General features: G+C 51.9%; 4 protein-coding genes, 2 long non-coding RNA genes and 1 pseudogene across 13 annotated transcripts in view; 3 read left to right on the top strand and 4 right to left on the bottom strand.

Moving 5' to 3' along the window:
* The first annotated feature begins 689 nt into the window (after positions 1-689).
* asgr1a (asialoglycoprotein receptor 1a) lies at positions 690-2856 on the top strand. 2 transcript variants are annotated; one of them, XM_018690413.2, is made up of 8 exons: positions 690-856; positions 1019-1126; positions 1307-1396; positions 1497-1562; positions 1634-1726; positions 1914-2068; positions 2282-2391; positions 2586-2856. In XM_018690413.2, exons 1-8 carry the CDS (start codon positions 799-801, stop codon positions 2740-2742), a joined length of 837 nt encoding a protein of 278 aa, XP_018545929.1. In that variant the 5' UTR covers positions 690-798; the 3' UTR covers positions 2743-2856. The 2 variants fall into 2 exon arrangements, with proteins under 2 accessions (XP_018545929.1, XP_018545931.1); XM_018690415.2 differs by having other exon boundaries at positions 2282-2450; positions 2586-2734.
* Positions 2857-3054: 198 nt separating this feature from the next.
* On the bottom strand, positions 3055-10723 carry si:ch73-71d17.2 (RPA-related protein RADX). Its single transcript, XM_018690410.1, has 19 exons — positions 10626-10723; positions 9754-9865; positions 9456-9645; positions 9269-9390; positions 9050-9193; positions 8694-8860; positions 8455-8611; positions 8266-8374; positions 8061-8152; positions 7841-7966; positions 7596-7694; positions 7307-7480; positions 7101-7225; positions 6375-6616; positions 6253-6303; positions 6129-6172; positions 5783-6049; positions 3765-3908; positions 3055-3692 (listed from the first exon to the last, which is right to left on the bottom strand). Exons 1-19 carry the CDS (start codon positions 10710-10712, stop codon positions 3568-3570), a joined length of 2577 nt encoding a protein of 858 aa, XP_018545926.1. The 5' UTR covers positions 10713-10723; the 3' UTR covers positions 3055-3567.
* Positions 10724-11131: 408 nt separating this feature from the next.
* Positions 11132-14730, bottom strand: LOC108892710 (epidermal growth factor receptor-like; annotated as a pseudogene).
* A 141-nt stretch (positions 14731-14871) lies between these two features.
* Positions 14872-17707, bottom strand: ift46 (intraflagellar transport 46 homolog (Chlamydomonas)). The gene is given in 6 exon segments (XM_018690412.2): positions 14872-15392; positions 15919-16050; positions 16127-16220; positions 16349-16510; positions 16512-16654; positions 17222-17707. Coding segments are annotated over 6 exon segments (1020 nt in total). The 5' UTR covers positions 17351-17707; the 3' UTR covers positions 14872-15032.
* On the top strand, positions 15560-16048 carry LOC127140157 (uncharacterized). Its single transcript, XR_007810516.1, has 3 exons — positions 15560-15718; positions 15854-15875; positions 15909-16048. It is a non-coding gene; the product is annotated as an uncharacterized LOC127140157 (long non-coding RNA).
* A 1416-nt stretch (positions 17708-19123) lies between the features above and the next one.
* The window catches only part of LOC108892708 (serrate RNA effector molecule homolog), a 9058-nt gene continuing 4893 nt past the window's right edge, over positions 19124-23288 (top strand). The window contains exons 1-13 of the mRNA XM_018690409.2: positions 19124-19282; positions 19577-19687; positions 19788-19934; positions 20117-20177; positions 20287-20584; positions 20666-20910; positions 20991-21095; positions 21184-21316; positions 21593-21720; positions 21825-21886; positions 22162-22240; positions 22562-22726; positions 22802-23126. Of these exons, the coding sequence (XP_018545925.2) occupies positions 19164-19282; positions 19577-19687; positions 19788-19934; positions 20117-20177; positions 20287-20584; positions 20666-20910; positions 20991-21095; positions 21184-21316; positions 21593-21720; positions 21825-21886; positions 22162-22240; positions 22562-22726; positions 22802-23126 (1978 nt within the window). The 5' untranslated portion in view covers positions 19124-19163. The remainder of the gene's footprint in view (positions 19283-19576; positions 19688-19787; positions 19935-20116; positions 20178-20286; positions 20585-20665; positions 20911-20990; positions 21096-21183; positions 21317-21592; positions 21721-21824; positions 21887-22161; positions 22241-22561; positions 22727-22801; positions 23127-23288) is intronic.
* Positions 23216-23288, bottom strand: part of LOC127140156 (uncharacterized) — a 2898-nt gene continuing 2825 nt past the window's right edge. For all 7 annotated transcript variants that reach the window (XR_007810510.1, XR_007810515.1, XR_007810512.1 and 4 more), the window contains one exon: positions 23216-23288. This exon is cut by the window's right edge and continues 18 nt beyond it. This is a non-coding gene — a long non-coding RNA (uncharacterized LOC127140156).

The raw sequence follows: 23288 nt of genomic DNA, 5'->3' as shown, positions 1-23288 counted from the left end.
ACTGATCTACTGATCCACTGATCCTGATCTACTGATCCTCTGATCACTGACTACTGATCCACTGATCCACTTGATCCACTCCTGCCACCGTTAGAGATGGTCGTTCAGTTTGTCAGATATTGGAAAACAATCCTCATGATGAGAATTAATTGTCCTGTGATCATAACAATAAACTCCAGCAGGTGACACATCACAGCTCACCTGTAGAACATGAGACATTCATCACTGAAGGAGGGGGAGGAGGGGAGGAGGAGGAGGAGGAGGAGGAGGAGGAGGAGGATTAAGACAGACTTTATTTATCCCACTTGTGGGAAATTCATGTTACAGCAGCGAGAAACCAGGGTGATTAAAATAGAAAAATAAAAATAAAAAATAAAAGAAGGCACAGAAGTAACCAAGTTAAAGTGCAGCAGTCAGCATTAGAAAAGTCTCTGTAATAAATAGAAAATGTGCAGTCGTAGGAGAAATGGTGACATTCATTGAGGTAGATGAAACATATAGTGCTAAAAGTAAACAGCTCAGGTACTGAGCTACAGTCGTGGTGACACTTTAACACCACTGATCATGAACTCTTCCACCTTAACTTCCAACGTTTCCAAACACCTCACTGTGTTCACTGGAAGAGGAGTTCACTCACACTTTCCTCTCAAACACACACACACACACACACACACACACACACCAGTGTTTTCCAGTTCAAAGTGCGTCCTGTGGTCAATGACCCTGGGCTCAGTGTTTGGACAGCTCACACTGTTCAGGCTTCACAGGAGGAGACACAGCAGGTGAGGAGACATCGCCATGACGACTGAATACCACGACGACCCTGAAGACGACAGCAGCTCGTTCTGGAACAAAGGTACCTGTCTGTCTGTCTGTCCACCTGTCTGTCTGTCTGTCCACCTGTCTATCGTCTGTTTATCTGCACAAGGCCAGCGTACGAGGAAACTGTTTGTGACTGACAACACTGTAAAATAAAAGACTCACCCTCTACCTGTCTGTCTACCTGTCTGTCTGTCAGAGCCTCGGCCTGTCTCTTTCTCAGGTCTCTCCAGGTTCAGACGTTGGCTGTTTCCTGCTCTGACGGCCACATTCATCCTGATTCTGATCATAGCAGTGGGAGCTAACGGTGCGTTCATGTTCCTCTGACTCTGAATGACTGACATCCCCATTACCCTCAGCTGTGTTTAATGCTAGCTGTTAGCTAACGATAGCATGCTAACATGCTAAACTAGGATGGTGACCATGGTGAATGGTCTGTGAATGTGAACATGTAACACAGCGTACATGTTGATTTGTGTGTCTGCAGACACGAAGGCGTCAAACCGGCTGTGGTATGTGGAGAAGAGTGTTTCCAACCTGACTGGAACACTGGGCGCTGCGCAGCAGCTGGCTAAAGGTAACACACACCTGTCCGTATTCCTCATCCAGTGGATGTGGTCCACCTGCCTCAAAGCTTCACTCTGGTTCTTCTGTCCTCTCCTGTTCCTCTGGACCAGAGGCTGCTAAAGACGTTCAGAGGCTGAGGTTTTCTGTGGACAACAACAGGGACCAGCTGAGCTCTGGTAACACACTGCACTGTGACCTCTGTTAACGCCATCAGATCTGTGTGAGCCTGACGTTTGTGTTTGTTCAGTGTCAGACGCGCTGAGGCAGCTCTCAACCCTGGACTCCATCAGCAGGACCGTCGCTAAGCTCAAATGCTCCCTCGAACGCTTCATGAACAACGGTAAACCGGCCCTGAACGCACCACCATCACTCTGCAGTGGGACTGTGATACCGGTCCTCAGAGACACAGATGTCTATCTGCTATAACTGAGACACTCTCTCTGTCTGTCTGTCTGTCTCTCTCTCTCTGTCTGTCTGTCTCTCTCTCTCTGTCTGTCTGTCTCTCTCTCTGTCTGTCTGTCTCTCAGGTTCGACCACAGACGGCTGCTGTCCTCTGGGTTGGGATCTGTTCGGTTCCAACTGTTACCTGTTCAGTAAGATAACTTCGACCTGGCACGAAGCCAGAGACTGGTGCAACGGACACGAGTCTCACCTGGTCATGTTCCACAGTGATGAGGAGTGGGTGAGACAGCCTGTCTGTCTGTCTGTCTGTCTGTCTGTCTGTCTGTCTGAGGTGGTTGAACTGATAAAATATTGTGTCATCTGCGTAAAAACAGACATTATTGTCCAGGTTTGGAGAGAAACCCTGTAAACTGCAGAGGACCCAGTCCTGGTCCCTGTGGGACACCTTTACTAACACTGACAGAGTTAACGTTCGTCTGTCTCTCTGGTCCAGGAGTATCTGAGCCGTCACACTTTAGGCACCTTCCACTGGGTCGGTCTGTCTGACGAGAGAACAGGGAAATGGGAGTGGGTCAACGAGACGCCGTACGTCATGAACCGCAGGTCGGTCATCACTCTACCTGTTCACAGGTGACATCAGGACTGTGTCTGGTCTGGACCAGGTGTGTTGCAGGATGAGGTTTCCAGATGTTGGAGTCATGTATTAATTAAGACATTGAGGGACTCAAACACACCATGTCTACCTGCTGTTACCTGCTGTGTTACCTGCTGTTACCTGGTGTCTCTGTGGTCTCCAGGTGGTGGATACCTGGTCAGCCTGACAGCTGGACCGGTCACGGTCTCGGTGCCGGAGACGAGGACTGCGCTCACCTTCACAACAATGGACGCCTCAACGACCTGCACTGCTCCACCATGATGCGCTTCATCTGCCAGAGACACAGCATGCGCAGCTAGAGACCACACCCACCTCCTCCGTGCAGGCTCCGCCCACACGCCGCTCACCTCCTGTGTGTGTGTCAGATCCACTGTAGACCCCCACCGAAACACCAATAAACAGTCTGACCCATCTGTGTCTGTAGTCAATCATTAACCAGATTATCATCAGTACCAGGAACAGACTCTGTCCTGACACAAACACAGAAACTACACCTGAGAGCTGTTTTTAAACCAATGAGCTCAGAGCCACAGACGGAGGAGGGAGGTGATGAGAGACGGACGAGCACAAGAAGAAAAATATCACGTCTTAAAAGATGTTACAAACAGCAGTGACAGTAAGGCAGAATTTATTAGGCTGTAAATGTAAGAGTGAAAACTCCATCAGAGCAAACAGAAGAACTGAACGTTTAACAGGCTGCAGGTCTGAGGCTGTCTGCTGCCTCACTGTCTGAACCTGAACCCAGAACCTGAGCCACACCTGTGTGAATCCAGCTTCACATCACAGGCCACACTTCACACTGTGCATGTTGTATGTTACAGCAGGAACTGCAGCTCTGCACACACTGACAGTACGTCTGCTGCTCTGCCCATCCTCTCTCTGTGCTGTTATATATCAAACATGTGCTGGGGCCTTTTAAACGTAGTCCAAACATAGAGTTAAAAACTACAACTCCCAACACTGACGTGTCATAAAGTGCGTCTGTTTGTGTCCTTCAAACATCATCAAACAATTATAAATATTAGAAATGACCAAGAATAAAAACAATAAATACACCTGAACTACAGCTCCCATCAGACACCTGTCTGTGTGTCTGTGTGTGTGTGTGTGTGTGTGTGTGTGTGTCAGGTGGACAGGTGAAAGCCTCGGGTCAGGACCAGTTCAGTTGTGGCTCCGCCCAGGTGACACGCCTCCAGGACACACACCAGCCTCTGATTGGTCAGCTGGGCCGCCATGCTGATGAGGTCAGCTGAGAGAGAGAGAGGGAGGGTGACCTTCATCATCATCATCACTCTGTGTGTGTGTGTGTGTGTGTGCTGACCTGGTGAAGGTGGAGGTCTGTGTGAGGAGAAGGCTCCGTGTGACAGGATGGAGGTCCAGGTGTTGGAGTGAGGGAGGAGGGGAGGAGAGAGGGGGGAGGAGTGGGGGAGGAAGACGACGTCGACCATCACACCGTCTGACAGAGCTGAGAGGAAGCAGAGCTATGTCAGGTGTGTTACCACGGAGTGTGTGTACATTTTATTTATAAGCGCCTTTCTGACACTCAAGGACACTGTACAATATAAAATAAACAGAAAGAATCGTACAACAAACAATAAATAAAACTCAATATACAATAATCAATAAAACAACAACGGATAGAATCAACATAAAAGAGATGTAGGACGGTAAAGTTGCAGTAAGAAGGTTAAAGTGAGATCTGGTCTTAAACAGATGGTCTCAGTCTGGATTTGAAAACAGGAAAGGAGTCCATGTTTGGGAGGACTGGAGGCAGAGACAGGCAGAGGGTACAGAGATGAAAGGAGGAGGAAGATCTGAGGGAACGGGACAGGGTGGATGTGTAGGAGGGCAGATCAATATGGAGGGCAGGGTTGTGGATGGCTTTGAATGTAAGCAGGAGGAGTTTGAATTCAATGCGCTGTTTAACTGGGAGCCAGTGGAGTTGCTGCAGGATGATGGTGATGTGATGGTGTGAGGGGTTGTGGTGATAATGTGAGCAGCAGAGTTCTGGACCAGTTGAAGCCTATGGAGGGACTTTGGAGGGAGGCCAAAGAGGAGAGAGTTACAGTAATCAGTGCAGGAGGTGACGAGGCTGTGGGGAAGGATGGAGGCAGCATGAGGGGTGAGGGAGGGGCGGAGTCAATTTATGCTGTGTAGATGGAAGTATGCAGACCAGGTGATGTCATTAATATGAGACTGGAATGACAGTGTGCTGTCGAGGATGACACCCAGTGTGTGTGTGTGTGAGTGAGTGTGTGAGTGTGTAGAGTGTGTGTGTGAGTGTGTGAGTGTGTGTGTGTGTGTGTGAGTGTGTAGAGTGTGTGTGTGAGTGTGTGAGTGTGTGTGTGAGTGTGTGAGTGTGTGTGTGTGTGTGTGAGTGTGTGAGTGTGTGTGTGTGAGTGGTGAGTGTGTGTGTGTAGAGTGAGTGAGTGTGTGTGTGTGTGTAGAGTGTGTGTAGTGTGTGTAGTGTGTGTAGAGTGTGTGTGTGTGTGTAGAGTGTGTGTAGTGTGTGTAGTGTGTGTGTGTAGTGTGTGTAGAGTGTGTGTATGTGTGTAGTGTGTGTAGAGTGTGTGTGTGTGTAGAGTGTGTGTGTGTGTGTGTAGAGTGTGTGTGTGTAGTGTGTGTGTGTGTAGAGTGTGTGTGTGTAGTGTGTGTAGAGTGTGTGTGTGTGTGTGTAGAGTGTGTGTGTGTAGTGTGTGTGTGTGTAGAGTGTGTGTGTGTGTGTAGAGTGTGTGTGTGTAGTGTGTGTGTGTGTAGAGTGTGTGTGTGTGTAGAGTGTGTGTGTGTAGAGTGTGTGTGTAGTGTGTGTAGAGTGTGTGTGTGTAGAGTGTGTGTGTGTGTAGAGTGTGTGTGTAGAGTGTGTGTGTAGTGTGTGTGTAGAGTGTGTGTGTGTGTGTGTGTAGAGTGTGTGTGTGTAGTGTGTGTGTGTGTGTGTGTGTAGAGTGTGTGTGTGTAGTGTGTGTGTGTGTAGAGTGTGTGTAGTGTGTGTGTGTGTAGAGTGTGTGTGTGTGTGTGTGTGTGTGTAGAGTGTGTGTGTGTAGAGTGGTGGTGTGTGTGTGTGTAGAGTGTGTAGTGTGTGTAGTGTGTGTGTGTGTGTAGAGTGTGTGTGTGTGTGTGTGTGTGTAGAGTGTGTAGTGTGTGTAGTGTGTGTAGAGTGTGTGTAGTGTGTGTAGAGTGTGTGTAGAGTGTGTGTAGTGTGTGTAGAGTGTGTGTAGAGTGTGTAGAGTGTGTGTAGAGTGTGTAGAGTGTGTGTGTGTGTGTAGAGTGTGTGTGTGTAGAGTGTGTGTGTGTAGTGTGTGTAGAGTGTGTGTAGAGTGTGTAGAGTGTGTGTGTGTGTACCCCTCAGTCTCAGGGTGTAGTAATCCTCCGGGGTGAAGTCAAACCTCCCGCCCGTCACCCTCCCTCCCAGCTCCACGGCGGCCGCCTGCTCCTCTCTGCGCTCGTGGTCGTAACGCATCGGCAGCGTCTCCACGGCGACGGGCGGGAAGGCGGGGAGGAGGGGGGCGGTGACGAAGGACGAGGCGTCGTCGTCATCGCGGTCGTCGCTGTCGTCATCGGCGGCGTCTGGGTTTTCTAGAAACTCCATGGAGGCTTCAAACAGAATCACTGCGGGGAGAGACGTCTGTGTTACCATGGAGACGGTCATGATGTCACAGGGCTGTGGACAGGTGGAGCGGGGACACACCTGTCTTGTTGCCGTGCTCTGGCTGCACAGTGACCAGTGGGTGTCTGAGGAGAGAGAGGAAACGTTCATCCAGCCACCTGTAAAACCCTGACCTCTGATTGGTCGCTCTCCTCACGGCTCTCACCTCTTCCTCGGAGTCTCCGCCTGCAGCAGGCGCCTCCTCCTCCTCCTCCCCCTGAAACACACACAGCCAGCGTCAGTCCTCAGGTCACACTCACCTGCAGCAGGTCAGGTTTAACGTCTCACCCTGATCCGAGGTCCAGGCGACGAGGAGTCAGCTGACCCACGGCCCAGGACGGAGAGGCCACAGACGAGGACGAGGACGGGGAGGAGAGAGGAGGTCTGAATGAACGAGGGGGGGAGGAGGAGGAGGACAGGGACGGGGAGGGGGAGGGGTGAGAGGAGGATTTAGAGACACCAGGGGAGAAAGAGGGGGAGGAGGGGGAGAGAGAGGCAGCTCGGTCCGTCCAGAACAAACACTGGTCCTCCTGCAGAGAGGGACAGAGGACAGAGGACAGAGGACAGAGGACAGAGGACAGGTGAGTCACAGGCTTCATTTCATTTAGCTCTGAGCTCTTCTACAAAAGCCTTTCTTCTTAGAAAGTTAGTGAGAGTTTGAAAGAGCGTGAGTAGAAACACAACGAGGCTGTAAAGGTGGACTGGTGAGTAGATGGGTTTTCATGTTAACGTCCCCGACAACCTCTGTAGTCTCATTTAGACACTCGTTAGCAACCGCCTTTTTTAAGACACGTAAAAGCTTCAAACATCAGGAGTGGGGGATTTACTGACCCATTTTATGTCCCAGAATAAAACCTGAAAATGTCTCAGACCTTATTTCAGACATTGAACCAGAAACACACTGACAACAGGAAGAACTAACATGCTAACATGCTAACTGACTTCCTGGTTCTGATCACATGACCTTTCTTCCTTGTCTGTGTGACTGTGTCGTTCATGAACACAGCAGCTCACCTCTCCTCTGCGGCTGTATGTAACCATGGTGACCGTCGCCTGGATACAGAAGGAGCGTCGCTCCCGGTAACAGAGCCGCTCCACCTCCCTCTGAAGCTCCGCCCCTCGCAGGAAACCTGGCTCACCTGTAAACACACACACACACACACACACACTTGTTTCCATACTCAAAGTAAATGACCTGTCACAGGTCAAAGGTCACTGACCTCTGCGGTCCTTCATGTATGTTTCCAGGGAGACCGGAGGAGGCGGGTACATGAAGAACCCTCCAATCAGAGCCCGGCTCAGCACCTGTCCGTCATCCTGGCTCCTCAGCCACTGGAGGAAGCGTCGCACCGGGCGCAGTTTACGGTAACTCATCTCTGAGTGGTGGCCCAGGCCTGACGGGCCGACCAATGAGGAGAGAGCACAGAGGTCAGTCAGCCAATGAGGAGAGAGCACAGAGGTCAGTCAGCCAATGAGAGAAGAGGTGACAGAGCTGGTGAGTAAACTTACCTGTGCAGTACACCTGTGTGTAGGTTGTGTTTGTCAGGTAGAAGCAGCTGTGATCTGCAGCTCTGATCAGCTTCAGTCTGGTGCAGACAACCACCGACACTGCACACACACACACACACACACACACACACACACACACACACACACACCACAAAATAAAGAACATTTATATTTCAAAAACGTTGAGTTTGTTGAGTTGTGTGTGTGTGTGTGTGTGTGTGTGTGTGTGTGTGTGAGTGTCTCACGTGGGTGGAGCTTGCTGTGAGTTTCAGGCTGAGACGTGCAGAACAGCTTCACCATGATTGGCTGCTCACTGGTACCGTCCTCCAATCGCAGCCAGCGGTACTGCAGAAGCTCCGCCCCTCGACCATCTACCAGCAAACACACACAGACACACACACACGATCAGCTTTCTGTTGATGGATTAATTGATAATTAATGAGCTGTCACCATGGCGACCCTGACCTTTGCTCCTGATTCGCTCTGGTCGTCCTGAGAACGTCAGCAGGCCGATGACATCACACACGGCGCCGTGAGGACGGTCCATCAGCTCCTCACTGAGGGGCAGAGTCAGCGTGTGTTAATGGACTGGTTCTGCTTCTTAGTGAGGACCAGTCCTCACTACGTCCAATGTCAGGAGCTGTGTGTGTGTGTGTGTGTGTGTGTGTACCTGCTGTAGAAGGTGTACGTCGGTGCAGGTGGAAGATGTTCAGCAGAAACAGAGGATTCTGGGAGGACGGAGATCTGTGCGGCGGGGTTTCTGCTGTTCACACTGACCTCTGGACACAGACAGACACACAGACGGAGTGAGGACTGTGTCCTCACAGGTCCAGGCTCAGACTCTGATCCTGATCAGTACCTATGTCGTCCAGCTCAGCCTGGTAATGCTGCTTCACTCTGTACCGTCTCAGGCTGATGACATCACCGGGCTTCAGACGGCGGTACCAGCCGACGCACACGCTGTTCCACAACACCACACACACACTTCCTGTCCGGTCACACACCTCCAGCACCACCTGGACACAAACACAGAGTCAGTGCAGGTGCTCCACAGGTGTGTGTGTGTGTGTGTGTGTGTGTGTGTGTGTGTTTACTGGCCTTGTATGGACAGTCACAGTTCCGGTCTGTTCTCCCATAATACATCAGGTGCGACTTGTTGATGATGCGTACGATCAGCTGGTGCTGCACGGCGCCCCTGATGACGCCGCGGTGACCGGACAGGAAGGAGTCACGCAGCTCGGACACGGTCACAGCAGGACGTCGCACTGACCGCACGCACACACAGACACACAGACACACAGACACACACACAGACACACAGACACACACACACACACAGACACACACACACACACACACTCTTTTTTTAAACTTTGATAATGTGAATCTTCAAATATTAAAAATGAAACTCACTTCATGTGAAACAGAAACATTGACACATCAAATGGTCTCACCTTCCTCCTCCTCCTCTTCCTCCCCCTCCTCCCCCTCCCCCTCCTCAGTGGGCGGGGCTTCCCTCCACACCTCGCCGCTGTAGTCCACGTTGTTCCACAGAGGGAGGAACACGCTCCTGCTGGCTCTCAGAGGAACCAGAGGACCTGAGGGATCAACCACCGCAGGTTTTCAGACTCAGAGGAGACCGAGTCAAACACACATGTAATCTATTACTGTACCTGCAGGATCTGAGGCTCCAAACCAGGGCAGAGAGTCCCAGTCCACATCAGACCTCCTGACTGCGTCGTCCTCCTCATCGCCTGGAGCTCCACCTCTGACCTCCACACTCACCAGTCTGAAGCTGCAGGAGCAGAAACATTAGACCTGACTCAGGACACAGAGGCAGACTCACCTGTCCTCGCTCACCTGTCTGTGTCTCCGGAGGCCCCGGGGCATGCTGGGAGCTGAGCTGCCATGGCGGGGGTGAAGGTGGCCTTGCGCAGCGTCGATCCGGGCCGCAGGACGTTCCTCTCCACCAGCCGGTTCAGACCGGGATCCAGAGTCACCTGGAGCCTGCAGTCCCCGTCCGTCAGCGTGACGTCGTACAGGTCGTCACCTGGAGACACGGAACCAGGGAACCAATCAGAAACCAGTGACACCAGGAGACTGTCCTGTTTGGGCCTGATTTATTTGTCCTGTCCTGTCTCGTCCTGCGGTGTCTCACCGTTGAGGACAGCCTGGGGGAAGTAGACGGACGACCCCTGGTCTCTGGTGTAACGCAGCAGGTCCACCACGTACAGGGACTCCCTGCAGACCGCAGGAGAGGACGAGGACGTCTGCAAGACCAAGACCAAGACAAGGGGGAAGAAGACGAGACTTTAAAACATTCACATCATAAATTCACAGCACATGTAAGCGAGCCATTGAACGGTTAAAATAGTGATAAATCATATTGAGTCTGGTGAGTGAGCGGACACATGTTTCCTCTGAGGAGCTGAAGCTGCTCTTCCTGTTTGGATTAGATGGTAAAAATACTAATAACACGTTTAACCTGATCAATAAACTTCTGCTGTTCCTCAACAAACACTGATCAATCATCACAACCATCGATGAACCGCTGCGGCGCAGAGAACCCGCTCGGACAGGCAGCGTACACCAAACTCCATCCAAACATCTGATCATTTAAGATCCTCGTAGCTAACGGTTAATAACCAAGACATCTGTAAAACGTCTCTGCGAATGTTCGGTCTCACGGTAACATCGGCGCATCTATGATTCACCTGGCGGCTCTTCATCTAAAAGCTCATTGTTTTCCAGGATTCACATGTAAACATCGGTAAAGTTCTACTTGTGTTAGTTACAGGCTGAAAATGAAAACATGTCCAACACTCTCTGAGCAGGTTTCTGAACCTGCACGGTCTCATGGTGAATTCGGCTTCAGTCTAATTCACATAGAGGCTTTTTATTGGAGCACAGTCCTGTTGTCCGTGGCTCGGACTGAAGGCAGCTGTTTCTAACCCGCGCCATCATCAATGAATCCGCTTTAAAAGCATATCAACGGTGATAACATCGAGAAGGACTGTGGGTTCATTAGACCTTGTTCGGACCGGGTCTGGACCGGGACAGGGTTCTGTGGAAGACGCAGCCAGGAGCCGCCATGTTGGACAGGCAGCCGTACGTCATGACGTTTAATTTCACGTACCGTAAAGGCTGGAATACAGGGGCAGTGTGATTGGAGCCTTCGGCCTGAAGCAGCACCGTTAGAGGAGGAGCAGGAGGAGGAGGAGGAGGAGGAGCGTCCTCTGTCCTCTCCAGGAAACTCAGTACTTTTACTTTGACACTGAACAGGATCAGTTCTTCACACACAAGGAGGCAGACACACATTTCTTTGACCACTCTGTTAAATAAACACAAACGCTGACTCTCAGTAACTCTCAGTATTCCTCCTGAAGCTAAAGACATTTAATGAAATCAGCAGTTACCCAGAATTCAACAGTGTCACTGAAAGTAGTTTACACAAACTAAAACAGACTGTGTGTGTTTCAGGGAATGAAGAGACGTCGTACCTGTGCTCTGATCACCTGTGCTCTGATCACCTGTGCTCTGATCACCTGTGCTCTGTTTAATGATTAACTGTTGCTGACAGAGTGTCTCTACTTGGAGCTGACTTTCAGGTTGAGAACATTCATGTATTTCCAGTCGCTCCTCTTGTGAAGTCTGTTTACAGGTGAATCTTTGACACGTTAGAGTCTCTGAAGGTCATTTGTCTGGTGAGCATCTGTTCACTGAGTAATTCTCAGAGGTCCTGGGCTGAACATTCATCCTGTATCAGCCTGTGATCCTCTGAGTCTCTTCCTGTCCTGGTTGACAGACGTTGGTGTGCAGCAGTGAGGGGCTCTCTCCTGACGCGTCCTCAGGACAGTGAGACACACAGAGCAGTCCATGCTGGACGTTGGCACAGTCAGTACAGTGTCCAGGTCCCTGCAGGTTGCGGGGTGACACGGCAGGTTCTGTTCAGGACTGCCTCCTGCGGCTCTCTGAAAAAAACAACACTCTAATGTCACAGTCTGGAAATGATTGTGGTCTAAAGACAGACCATGAGCTCGTCAACAGATCTGACGTTCACACTGTTTGTCTGAAATAATGACGCTGTTCTTCAGAGCGTAGAGGCAGAGAAACCCTGGACTCGTCCCTCACCCCTCCAGGATGTTACAGGAGTCCACGCAGCTCCCGTCACGGCTGTAGTCCCTGCAGGAGAAACACACGTCTGGACCTGGACCCCAGCAGCCGTCCGCCGACACCTCCTGTCACAGGTGTTGTTCCTCTGAGCTGAAAAAGAACTGCATCAGTATCCACAGTTTAAACCTGAATCTGAATCTGACTGACTCTGTACCACAGGTTTCAGCGTCTGCGTTTCCCTCCACAGCCACTCTTTGGGTCTTTGATTTGAAGAGCCCGGTCCAGTGGCTCTCCTCGGTGTAACACAGGTTCTGGTTCCTGACGACGACCACGTCTCCGTCACTGATTTCTCTGAGCGAGCGAAGGCCCAGGTGGCCGACGCCCAGGTGACTTATGACCAGGCTGCGGGAGCCACTGTCAGAGAGAGAGAGGAAGGAAAAGTCCTGAAAAACTGATCCACGTCATCCGGCAGCCGTGACTGTGGAGCGTACTGTTTAGTTCGTCCCCGGATGATCTCCAGGTTCTCAAAAGGACTGAGCGAGTCCAGACTCTCCGGCCACGTCTGGATCCACAGGTATCCTGAGGCAACAGAGGGTTTGTTAACTGTGAGACTGTGAGTGTGTCGAGTATTTATCAAATCTTACCAGTAATTTCTTTGACTGTCTTAAACACGTGGAGCTGGGCAGGGTCCATCTTTGGTGTTTTGGTGTATTCATCCCTAACAGTAAGAAAACGCATGTTACCGGCTGCTGGTGAAGCTTCCTGATAATCTCGCTGCTCGCGTCCTCCACTCACCCGTGGATGGAAGTGACGATGATGGCAACGCTACCAGTGATTTTGGTGCAGTTTCTGAAGGAGTCGATGTTGGAGGCGTTGATGGACAGGGTGTGGGTCAGGTCTCCACTCCCGAGTCCATGACACACTGCAAACATCAGCACAGACGCCGTCTCAAAGCTGCACTTTATTCTGAGTCAGGGATGAATCTGAAGCAAACGGAGCAGGAGGAGGGAGTCTCCTCTCTCCTCTACCTTTAGGACACGGCCCATCACACCTGACGCACTTCCTGATCCCTCCCTCGTCCACCTCATGTGTGTTACCGCTGCACTCCCGCACACAGGCGCCGTGATCAATCACAACATAGTTATCTGGAACACATAACATATTATCTCTGAATCCAGCGTTCAAACACTCTGAGGACAGTTTCAGTGGTTCTCACGTGGGCAGCTCTTCACACACGTCGCCCCGAAGTGGTACTTTCCACGTGGGTTGGGCACCAGCTGGTAGAGGTTGGGGTCGTAGCGAACGAGGCTCGGGCAGGAGTCTTTACACAGCCCGTCATCCTGGAAGTCCCGACAGGCCTGAAACAAACACAGCAGTCACCAGGCAGAGAGAGGGACACGATACTGAACCCTCATGCTGAGCTTTGTCTGCAGCACTGCGACAGATTCCTCTCTCACCAGGCAGTCGGTGGGTCGGGGTCCCGTGCAGCCGGCGGCGCAGTGCTTGTCGCAGCAGTCGCTCGGTGAAGGCCCTCTGCACCTCCCGGATCACTGCTGCGCACAGTTCAGCTTTGTTACTGCGGGTCAGAACAGGACAGAGTCAGAGTTTGATCTGATTATTGTGAAGCTGTAGCAGACGGTTGAACAGATCAGAGCTTACAGTTTCTGACAGGCCTGAGGACCGGGGGCCCAGCAGGAGCCATTGAAGCAGCTCGAGTCACACGGTCGACCTGTTGGAGAAAGAAAACAAAGACCCTGAAAACACGTTAATAAACAGAGAAGTCCCTCGGCCTCTGCTGTTCGTACACAGAGAGTTGTTGCTGGGCAGCGGCAGCACCATGGTGGGTTTGGAGTCAGCGCTGACGCTCCACTGAATCGTCTCCACGTTACACAGCTGGTTGGCCGTGAACCTCACACCCCCGTTAAGGATTTCTGCAACAGAGCAGGATGCAGATGAGTGTTACTCCAGCACTGAGACTCGGTGAGGCCGAGCTGCGAGCTGGACTGACCCGTCAGGCTGGGCAGGAGGAGCTCCTGGGTGCCCCGACCGAGACCGTCAGAGTTGGCGAAAACAGCGAGGGCGAACGTGTCGTCGAAGCGGGAACGACCTCGGATGATGCGCAGGTTCTCCAGAGGAATCCTGGGAGCTGTGTTGAAGGCGATCAGGACGTAGCCGCCCACTTCTTCGATGGACTGTGGAGGAAGAAGCCGTTAGCGGTGAACGTGCTGGTGAAGAAGCCGCTCTGTAACCATAAACACAAACCCTGAGGAACGACAGGTCCTGGTGCCTCTGCATGTGGGTGATCTGCAGGTTCTCCAGGATCACGGTGCAGTTGCTGTAGGTCTTCACTGAGACCAGGTAGTGGTTTTCCACAGAGCCCAGGAGGTTGAGGCTGTTTGTGGCGCCGCGGCAGACTGCAGGGAGAGAGGAAGCAGAAAGACGTGACGCTCACTGCCTGTAAATCAGGTTTATAAAGGTCTGATGAGGGAAACTGGTTTGTTGGATGAACTGCAGCTCCACCAATGTCATTCTGTTCAGAGCTGCGATGACCTGTTAACTCTGAGGAAGAAGTCACCTGGAGCAGGTCCATGAAAACTCTTTTTCCTCAATATAACTCCTTCATATCTCTTTGGGGCAGGATTTTCATGTCCTGCTCTGTCAGAGACAAACTGTTTGAGCTGCTCAGTGTAATTATTAACCATCAGAGTCACTGCACTGGGTTTTATCTGGAGTTCATGAATAAACCTGCATCATACAGCAACACACTGTGCCCCCCCACCAACCTTTCCCTTTCCTTTCCTGCAGGTCACAGGAGCCCAGACAGAGCACAGAGATCAGACCGATCCACCTCAGAGAACAGGCCGCCATCCTTTCTTCTTCTCAAGCTCCTGGGAGGGAAAGTGTCCGACGAGACGAGACGAGACGTTTGACTCGATCTACTGTCCCCTCCCTGTGAGAGTCAGTTTGCTCCTCCTCCTCACAGACAAACAAACATGTTGGTTCTCTTCCCTGAAGAAGCAGCTGTGTGTTGTGGGTCATTATCCTGATGGAGGACCTGACCTGAGCTCTGACCCTGGGCACGATGTTTCCCTGCAGCCCCCCCAGCCATGACTGACTACGCCTCCCTGTCTGTGAACAGAAAGCTCAGACAAACACACAGGGCTTCAGCTGTGGGACTTTTATTAACGTTTATTTGATAAGATCACAGAGTAAAGAGTCAGAGAACAGAGGAGAGACACAGTTTGAATCAGGGACAGTTTGATCAGGACTCTGGTTCTCCACAGACCTGATGCTTCTCAGTGTCTGTTTCAGTTCCTGCCTCCGTCAGGTCTGAGCTCGGCGGGTGAAGTGCTGCGAGTCCCTGAACTCCAGGTAGAGGCTGAAGAGCAGGTGCAGAGACTGGATCCTGCTGCTGTAGACGGGGATGTCGAGCAGGGCGCAGACGGCGTCGGCGTACTGCGTCAGGCTGCAGCGCAGGCGGGCGGGAGGCAGCCTCAGGCGGCCCAGCAGCTCCTCCAGCTCGGCCGGCCACTCCTGCATCAGGCTGTCGATGTCCGGCATCGAACGCACGTACTGAACGCTGGCCGGAGGCTTGGAGCGGTGCAGAGCGCTGATGCTCTCCACCCAGCTGTCCACCACCCGAGGGTTCGACTGAGGACTCGCTACACTCGTCACCTTCTTCAGCTGGAGGAGGAGGAGAGAGGAGGAGAGGAGAGGAGGAGGGAGAGGAGGAGAGGAGGAGAGGAGAGAGGAGAGAGGAGAGAGGAGAGAGGAGGAGGAGGGAGGAGGAGAGAGGAGAGAGGAGAGGAGGAGGAGAGGAGAGGAGGAGAGGAGGAGAGAGGAGAGAGGAGAGAGGAGAGAGGAAGAGGGAGGAGGAGAGGAGAGACAGGTGAGTTCCAGGTGTGTATCAGGTGTGTGTCAGGTGTGTGTCAGGTGTGTGTCAGGTATGTTCCAGGTATGTTCCAGGTGTGTGTCAGGTGTGTGTCAGGTGTGTGTCAGGTGTGTGTCAGGTGATGTTCCAGGTGTGTGTCAGGTGTGTGTCAGGTGTGTGTCAGGTGAGTTCCAGGTGTGTGTCAGGTGATGTTCCAGGTGTGTGTCAGGTGTGTGTCAGGTGTGTGTCAGGTGATGTTCCAGGTGTGTGTCAGGTGAGTTCCAGGTGTGTGTCAGGTGTGTGTCAGGTGTGTGTCAGGTGTGTGTCAGGTGTGTGTACCTCGGTGGCTCCGTGCTGCTTGCTCTCCTCTGACAGCCACAGCGACAGCACCGTGGGGTCCGACTGTTTGACGCTGGGCTCGTCCAGAACCAGCAGACCCAGACCGTCCGCTTTCCCGTCGGGCCTTGGCACCTGAACGCCACACGGGGTCACGGGTCAGAGGTGTAAGGTAAAGGTCAATGAAAGGTTGAGTGTGACGAGCGTTTACCTTCAGGAAGGCGTCGATGTCGCCCACAGCGGGGATGAAGTCTGGGATGAAGGGCTTCAGACTGTGCTCCAGGTCTATGGACTGAGGAGTGTACCTGACACAGAACAGGTGACGATCAATCAACTAATCAATTGATCCACAACCAACCAGCAGCTTTTTCTGTGTTGATGAGCCTCAGGTGAAACCAGACGTGTGACGGTGTTTGACCTTTGACCTCCTCACCGTGTGATGTACTGGAACAGCTCTTTGACCTCGGTGCTGACTGGCAGGTTGGCGTAGTCTGCCGGGTCGTACGCTCCCTCCGGAGCCTGTCCCGGCTCGTCGTCATCGTCCGTGTCCTCCTCATCAGAGTCCTCCTCCTCCTCGTCTTCCTCCTCCTCCTCCCTCCTCCTCCTCGTTGGGGCTGACCCCGGGCTGACCCCCCAGCACCTCCCTGGGCCTCTGAGGCTTGTGGTCCTCGTGGAACTCGTCGCTGCTGCTGTTGGCCGACATCAGTCCGCGACCCCCCCTGCTCCTCCTGGACTCTGACTGACAGGACACACAGCGACAGGTGAGTGTCACCTGACGCAGGTCACACAGCTCCACCTGCAACATCCTCAGTGATCAGGATCAATCATCTGATCAGAGGCACGACAGAGTACTTTACTGTCAGACTGTAACTACAGGAAGTACTGTAACTGTTCCTGTACACTGAGCTAGTGTCCAGTGGTTTCCAACCTAGGGTCCAGGGACCTCCAAAGAGTCACCAGATAGATGTTTGGTATTTTCTCACTAGTATTGATTGGAAACATGAGATGATCAATACATGACGGAGTTAGTTTTAGTTTAATTGTTTCAGCTTTAATGTGAATAAATAATGATTCACCATGACCCGGATGAACCGCAGAAATGGATGGATGAAGACACCGTGTAAACTTTGCTCTGTAACTTACATTCAGACTTTGTAATATTTCCTACAGAGCCTAAATCACATTAAAGACTCTTCATCAGCTGCAGTTTTCCTGTCTTAGTTCCTGGCGGGTGTCTGCGGTTCAGACCGCCGGGCTCAGCGCCCCTGAGCCGGGCGGTGAGGCCGGGGCTGGCCGCTGTTGTTACCTGGCGCTGGCTGCCTGGGGTCGGGCTGTAGACGCTCGCTACCTCCTCGGAGTCGATCACCTCCAGGCTCTCGTCGTACGGCTGGTTCTTCAGCAGGCGGGCGTCTTTCCCCCGGTCAGCCCGCTCCATAGGACACCGACGGGTCACCGGGTTACGCTCATGTATCCGCCGCTTTGGGTCAGATTCACCGTTTATCTGCCCGTTAACACCGACTGTTCGCCGCCGCGGCCTGAAGCCACAGAGCTAACGTTAGCCGCCTAGTAACAAACCGAGCCGTGACACGGTTTGACTGTGTAAACACGAAGTGTCCCGGGATAAAAACTAAGAGAGATAAACGTCCTGTCTCTATGTGATTAACTGTGAAGTTACAGAGAAGAACTTCAGTCTAAACACGATCATCTGCGTCAAACGGTTTCAGCGAGAGCAGCACAACCGAGTAGAATGTACCGTATCCTGGCAACGGGCCGTGCAATGCACCATGGGCAATGTAGTCAGGTCTGACTCGCTTTGTTTTTGAGTTCCAGTTTTTTTCTCTTCTTTTTTCTTTCTCATTTAGAAAGGCTAAATACAGATGGATTAGCATGGGACAGTAACCATTATCTGATGACCATTTACTTTAGAGATTAAAAACGTTATTTTAATTTTATGAAATTTTCGTTAATAAGCTACTTGAGGCAGGGAAACTGAAAAATCGTTGTTGTATTTTATTATTATTATTTTGTCTTATTTCTCGCCAATAGAGGGCGCAGTTGTTTTTTTCAAACCGAAAACTTGACCGGAAGCGAAGCGGATCACAAATAAAACGGACCGGAAGTGTCGTAGGTTGGTTGTGCTCACGGACTGGCGGTGAAATTGCTGCGCTAGCTGCAGAGCTAATTCCTCAGTCTGTAAACGGCGCCAGTTTCAGGTAAAAACACAGGAAAATCATCAGTAATGTTTGTTTTACATGAAACTCAAAGCGAACACCAACCGAAGTGCATTTATAACGTACAGTGTATATATTAGCACGCCAATGCTAACTACCTGATTAGCCGCTGTTAGCTTCGTCCGACTGGTGCGCGGCTAACTGCTAACGTTAGCTTTTCTGAAAACCTTAACGTTTGTTTCCTTTATCTAAGTCTTCTTACTATTATACTATTAATGTGTTTAAACTCAGTCTGTGAGTAAAAAACTCAGACAGTATCTGAACAGAAGTCACAGCCTGTGGCCTCTCAGTCTGAAGCTGTCCTGCATGAAGGTAGATAAGATTCGTCATGTTTTCTTCACCCGAAACCCAGAATTATTCCGTCATGGTGAGAAATAAAGAAAAGCAGCAAATCTTCTCACTGAGAAGCTGAAACCTGCCAGTATTTGTCGTTTCCTCACCATTACTTCATAGATAGATAGATAAGGGCACAGGATGTTAAATAGTGTTTGGTAAATGTAGTGATGATAAGGAGCTAGTGAGTTAGCATCAACTTTACCACTTCTTTTTAGCCTGTGTTTGTTCACAGTCAGTCAGTCTGAGCAGCTGAATTCACTGTGCTCAGCTCCTGGTGTCAGTGTCTCTGTGGAGGTTCAGACTGTGATACTGAAGGAGAGTTAAAAACAGGAGGACTCTGAATGGAGTTCTGCAGCCACTGCTTCCTCTGAGCTTTATTCTGGATGGACATCACAGATAATGAGTGAAGTCACTCTGAGACATGTGTCTCCTGTCTGTTTAAATGTTCAGGTCTGACTGAATTATTTCTGACGCAGACGTCAGACACTAAATGTTTTCAATTAAATCAGTGTTTCTCCATCTCCAGCTGTAAACTGTATTTTATTTAGACCTCAGATCATTTTTCAAAACAAGTGAAAAAATGACTAAACTTCTCTGGAATGTGAGTTTGCTCCTGATGTTCATGTTAGTAATCAGAGGACTGGATGTTAAGAGGAACAGTGTTTGTGTGTTTTCAGTCCAATGGGAGACAGCGATGATGAGTTCGACAGGAGGAGGCGGGACAAGTTCAGGAGGGAGAGGAGCGACATGGAGCGGTCGAGAGAGAGGGAGGAGAGGAGGAGGGACGACTGGCCCGACAGGTACACACCTGTGCTTATCAGGTCACCTGACCCTCACTCTGCTGATGAAGATATCAAATTTGAGTCGTGTGATGTTTAGTCAACAGAAAGTCTTCATGCTCTTTAAGACGTTTTCATCCATGTTTTCTGAGGTTTTTTTGGGGGGAATTTTTCTTAATATTTCTCAGATCAGACAGCAGGTGTCAGACATCAGACAGAATGCTCCTGATTGGATGTTCCTTTGTTTTAATGGCAGAGCAGCAGGTTAAACAGATAAACCAGCTGTTGATGTTTCATCTCTGGATGTTTGTTCAGGGACTGGGACCGCGGCAGAGAGAGGAGGAGGGATTACGACCGAGGTCGCAGAGAGAGGTTTTCTCCTCCCAGACACATGAGCCCGCAGCACAAACGCATGAGGAGAGACTGGTGAGGACTGTGTGTGTGTTACAGCTGCACAGGGTTTATTGACACCTGAGAGAACAGGTGATGAGAGCGTTCACTGTGTCGCTGTGGGTGAATTTTCCAGGGACGACCACCGGGGGGAGCCGTACCGCTACGACCTGCCGTACGGAGGAGGAGGAGGGGCTCCGTTTCCAGGGGCGGGGCCTCAGGGCTGGCACCCTGACCTCCCACACCTTCACCCGCACCACGGAGGTCACCCGCTGCAGGGCAGGTGAGTTAATGAGCGGTTAATCAGCTGACATTTAACTGACAGCAGATCAGTTTCCTGCTCAGACAGGCTTCCTGTCTCCTGTACTCTAATGGCATTCAGCTGTATTGTGTGGTTCAACCGAATAAAGGTCTATTCTGTTCTATTGTGAATGTGGAATGATTAAGCTGAGGTCTGTGTCTCAGGTTGGGGATGGTGGATCCAGACCTGCCTCCTCCTGGTCCTCCCACCATGAGGAGCTTTAAGGTGAGAACAGCAAAGTGACTGATGGATGTTGAATCTGTGGAGAAGTTATTTTCTCTGTTCACCTGTAATGATGTTACCTGTGTGTGTGTGTGTGTGTGTGTGTGTGCAGGAGTTCCTGTTGAACATGGAGGACAGCGTCGATGAGACGGAGGCGGTGAAGCGCTACAATCAGTACAAACTGGACTTCAGGCGGCAGCAGCTGCAGGACTTCTTCCTCCAGCACAAAGACCAGGAGTGGTTCCGCTCAAAGTACCACCCCGATGACATCACGGCGAGGAAGGCGGAGTCTCTGTCCGCCCTCAAAACCCGGCTCAGCGTCTTCCTCTTCCTGCTGGACAACAACTGGCTGGACAACGTGTCTCTGGACATGGACCACGGCCCCGCCATCATCAAACTGCTGGACGCAGGTAAGGACAGAGAGAGGGGGGGTTTGGGTTTGCAGGGGTTTCTGGGTAACGCGGTCCTCAGACTTTGCTGTGTCTCTGCAGCTGTGATAAAGATGGAGGGAGGTACAGACTTTGACCTGCAGGTCCTGGAGGCACCGACTGCTCCTGCAGCGGGCGGAGGGGAGGCGAGCAGCAGCGGAGGAGGAGGAGCAGGAGGAGCAGGAGAGAGGGGTCAGGGAGACGCCAGCGGAGGACATGTGAGCGGTCAGAGCGGCTCAGAGACGACGGGGAGTCGGGCGGAGGGGACAAGCGGCGGAGAGACGGCAGAGATGAAAGACTGTGAGAAGGTCAGAGGACGAGCTCAGAGACTCAGACTCTCCTGGTCACTATCACTCACACTGACGCCATGTTCTCTCCTCCACATCAGGACCGCGAGGAGGACGCCAAGCAGAACGGAGAGAAGGAGAAGGACGAGGAGGAGGAAGAGGAGGAGAAGAAAGAGGACGAGGAGGAGGAGGAGAAGTCAAAGAAGGTGAGTTGGTTCTCATCAGTCCTGACGCTGACAAACGTTACTGTGCTGCTGTTAATCTCCTCCTCTCTCCTCCTCCTCCTCCTCTCAGGGCAGGAAGAGGAAACGCAGTGTGTCAGCTGACAGTGGGGAGGGCAGCGCCTCCGACTCAGACTCCTCCCACTCTGACGGAGAGAAGGAGGAGGAGGAGAAGGAGGAGGAGGAGGAGGAGGACAGAGAGGATGGTGCGTACAGCTTCTGCTTCAGCTGCTGCTTATTTTCCTGATCCAGCAGCACTCAGCCTCACTGTGACCTCACTGTGACCTCACTGTGACCTCACTGTGACCTCACTGTGACCTCACACACAGGTGCAGGTTAATGACTGCAGCTGTGAGGTCGTAGATGTGTTGAAGTTCATGAACAAAGAGGGACGAAGGTTTGAATCTGAACTCAGAGGAACAGAAATGTTTCTAATGTGTGTGTGTGTGTGTGTGTGTGTATGTGTGTGTGTGGTGTGTCAGAGCGCCGTAAAGAGCGAGGGAAGGAGAGGGAGAAGGAGGTGCCGGCAAAGCCCCGCCCCCTCCACCTCACCACCTCCCTGTTCATCAGGAGCATCCCCCCAGAGGTGTCCAAGGAGGAGATCACTGCTGTGAGGACACACACCTGCTCACCACACACACCTGTACACACACCTGTACACACACCTGTACACACACCTGTCACCTGTACTCACCTGACTCTGTGTGTGTGTAGCTGTGTCGCAGGTACCCGGGCTTCCTGCGGGTGGCGCTGTCGGACCCTCAGCCTGAGAGGAGGTGAGGACTGATGAGGGGGAGGAGCTCACCTGTGACCTGTGGCTCAGACCACCTGCTCAGGTGTTTTGTAAACACAGGTCTCAGGTGTGATCTCTGTGTCTCCATGGAGACACGTGACATCATGTGACATCATGTGTCCGTGGTTGTTTTTGTCTTGTTGTGGGTTTTCTTGTAGAACTGGAGAATCCTGGTGAGAGTGGACAACATGTTGTTTACTACAGAGTGTGTGTGTGTGTGTGTGTGTGTGTGTGTGTGTGTGTGTGTGTGTGTGTCAGGTTCTTCAGGCGCTGCTGGGTGACGTTTGACCGCAGTGTGAACATCAAGGAGACGTGCTGGAACCTGCAGAACATCAGGGTGAGTGAGAGACAGCTCTGTCTGTCTGTCTCTGTCTGTCTGTCTCTCTGTCCTCTCTGACCATCTGTCTCTGACTGTCTGTCCTCTCTGTCTGTCTGTCCTCTCTAACTGTCTGTCCTCTCTGTCTGTCTGTCTCTGACTGTCTGTCCTCTCTGTCTGTCTGTCTCTAACTGTCTGTCCTCTCTGACCGTCTGTCCTCTCTGTCTGTCTGTCTCTGACCGTCTGTCCTCTCTGTCTGTCTGTCTCTGACTGTCTGTCCTCTCTGTCTGTCTGTCTCTGACTGTCTGTCTCTGACTGTCTGTCCTCTCTGTCCTCTCTCAGCTCAGAGACTGTGAACTGTCTCCGGTGGTCAACAGAGACCTGTGTCGACGTGTCCGCACCGTTAACGGCCTGACGCACCACAAACCTGTGGTGAGGAACGACATCCGCCTGTCGGCCCGACTCGTCCACAGCCTGGACCAGAGGGGGGAGCTGTGGGCAGGACAGGTACGGAGCGCACCTGGTTCCAGCCAGACGGGGTTTCACTGAGCCTCCTGTAACATGAGGTGTGTCCTCCTGCAGATGGAGACCAACCCTGTCCTGAAGAACATCACAGATTACCTGATAGAGGAGGTGAGCGCTGAGGAGGAGGAGCTGACCGGAGCCGCCGGGGGAAACGCCGACGACGCGGGAGACGCCAAAGACCCCGCCTCCTCGGAGGTTACCGTGGAGACGGACGACAAGCTGCTGCAGGTGTTGGACAGGCTGCTGCTCTACCTGCGCCTGGTTCACTCTGTAGATTATTACAACTTCTGTGAGTATCCTGCAGAGGACGAGATGCCTCATCGCTGCGGCCTCATCCACGTACGAGGACCCCTACCTGTGGCCAAGATCACTGCAGCCGAGGGTACGCACACACACACACAGAGAGAGAGAGATGAACCTTATCTACACACACACACACAGAGAGAGAGAGACCTCATCTAGACACACACAGAGAGAGAGAGAGAGACCTCATCTACACACACACACACAGAGAGAGAGAGAGAGACCTCATCTACACACACAC

This window comes from Lates calcarifer, unplaced genomic scaffold (genome assembly GCF_001640805.2).
Source record: "Lates calcarifer isolate ASB-BC8 unplaced genomic scaffold, TLL_Latcal_v3 _unitig_2354_quiver_889, whole genome shotgun sequence".
Lineage (NCBI taxonomy): Eukaryota > Metazoa > Chordata > Actinopteri > Centropomidae > Lates > Lates calcarifer.
The sequence above is the reverse complement of the archived record's forward strand: the minus strand, read 5'-3'. Positions and strand labels throughout refer to the sequence as shown.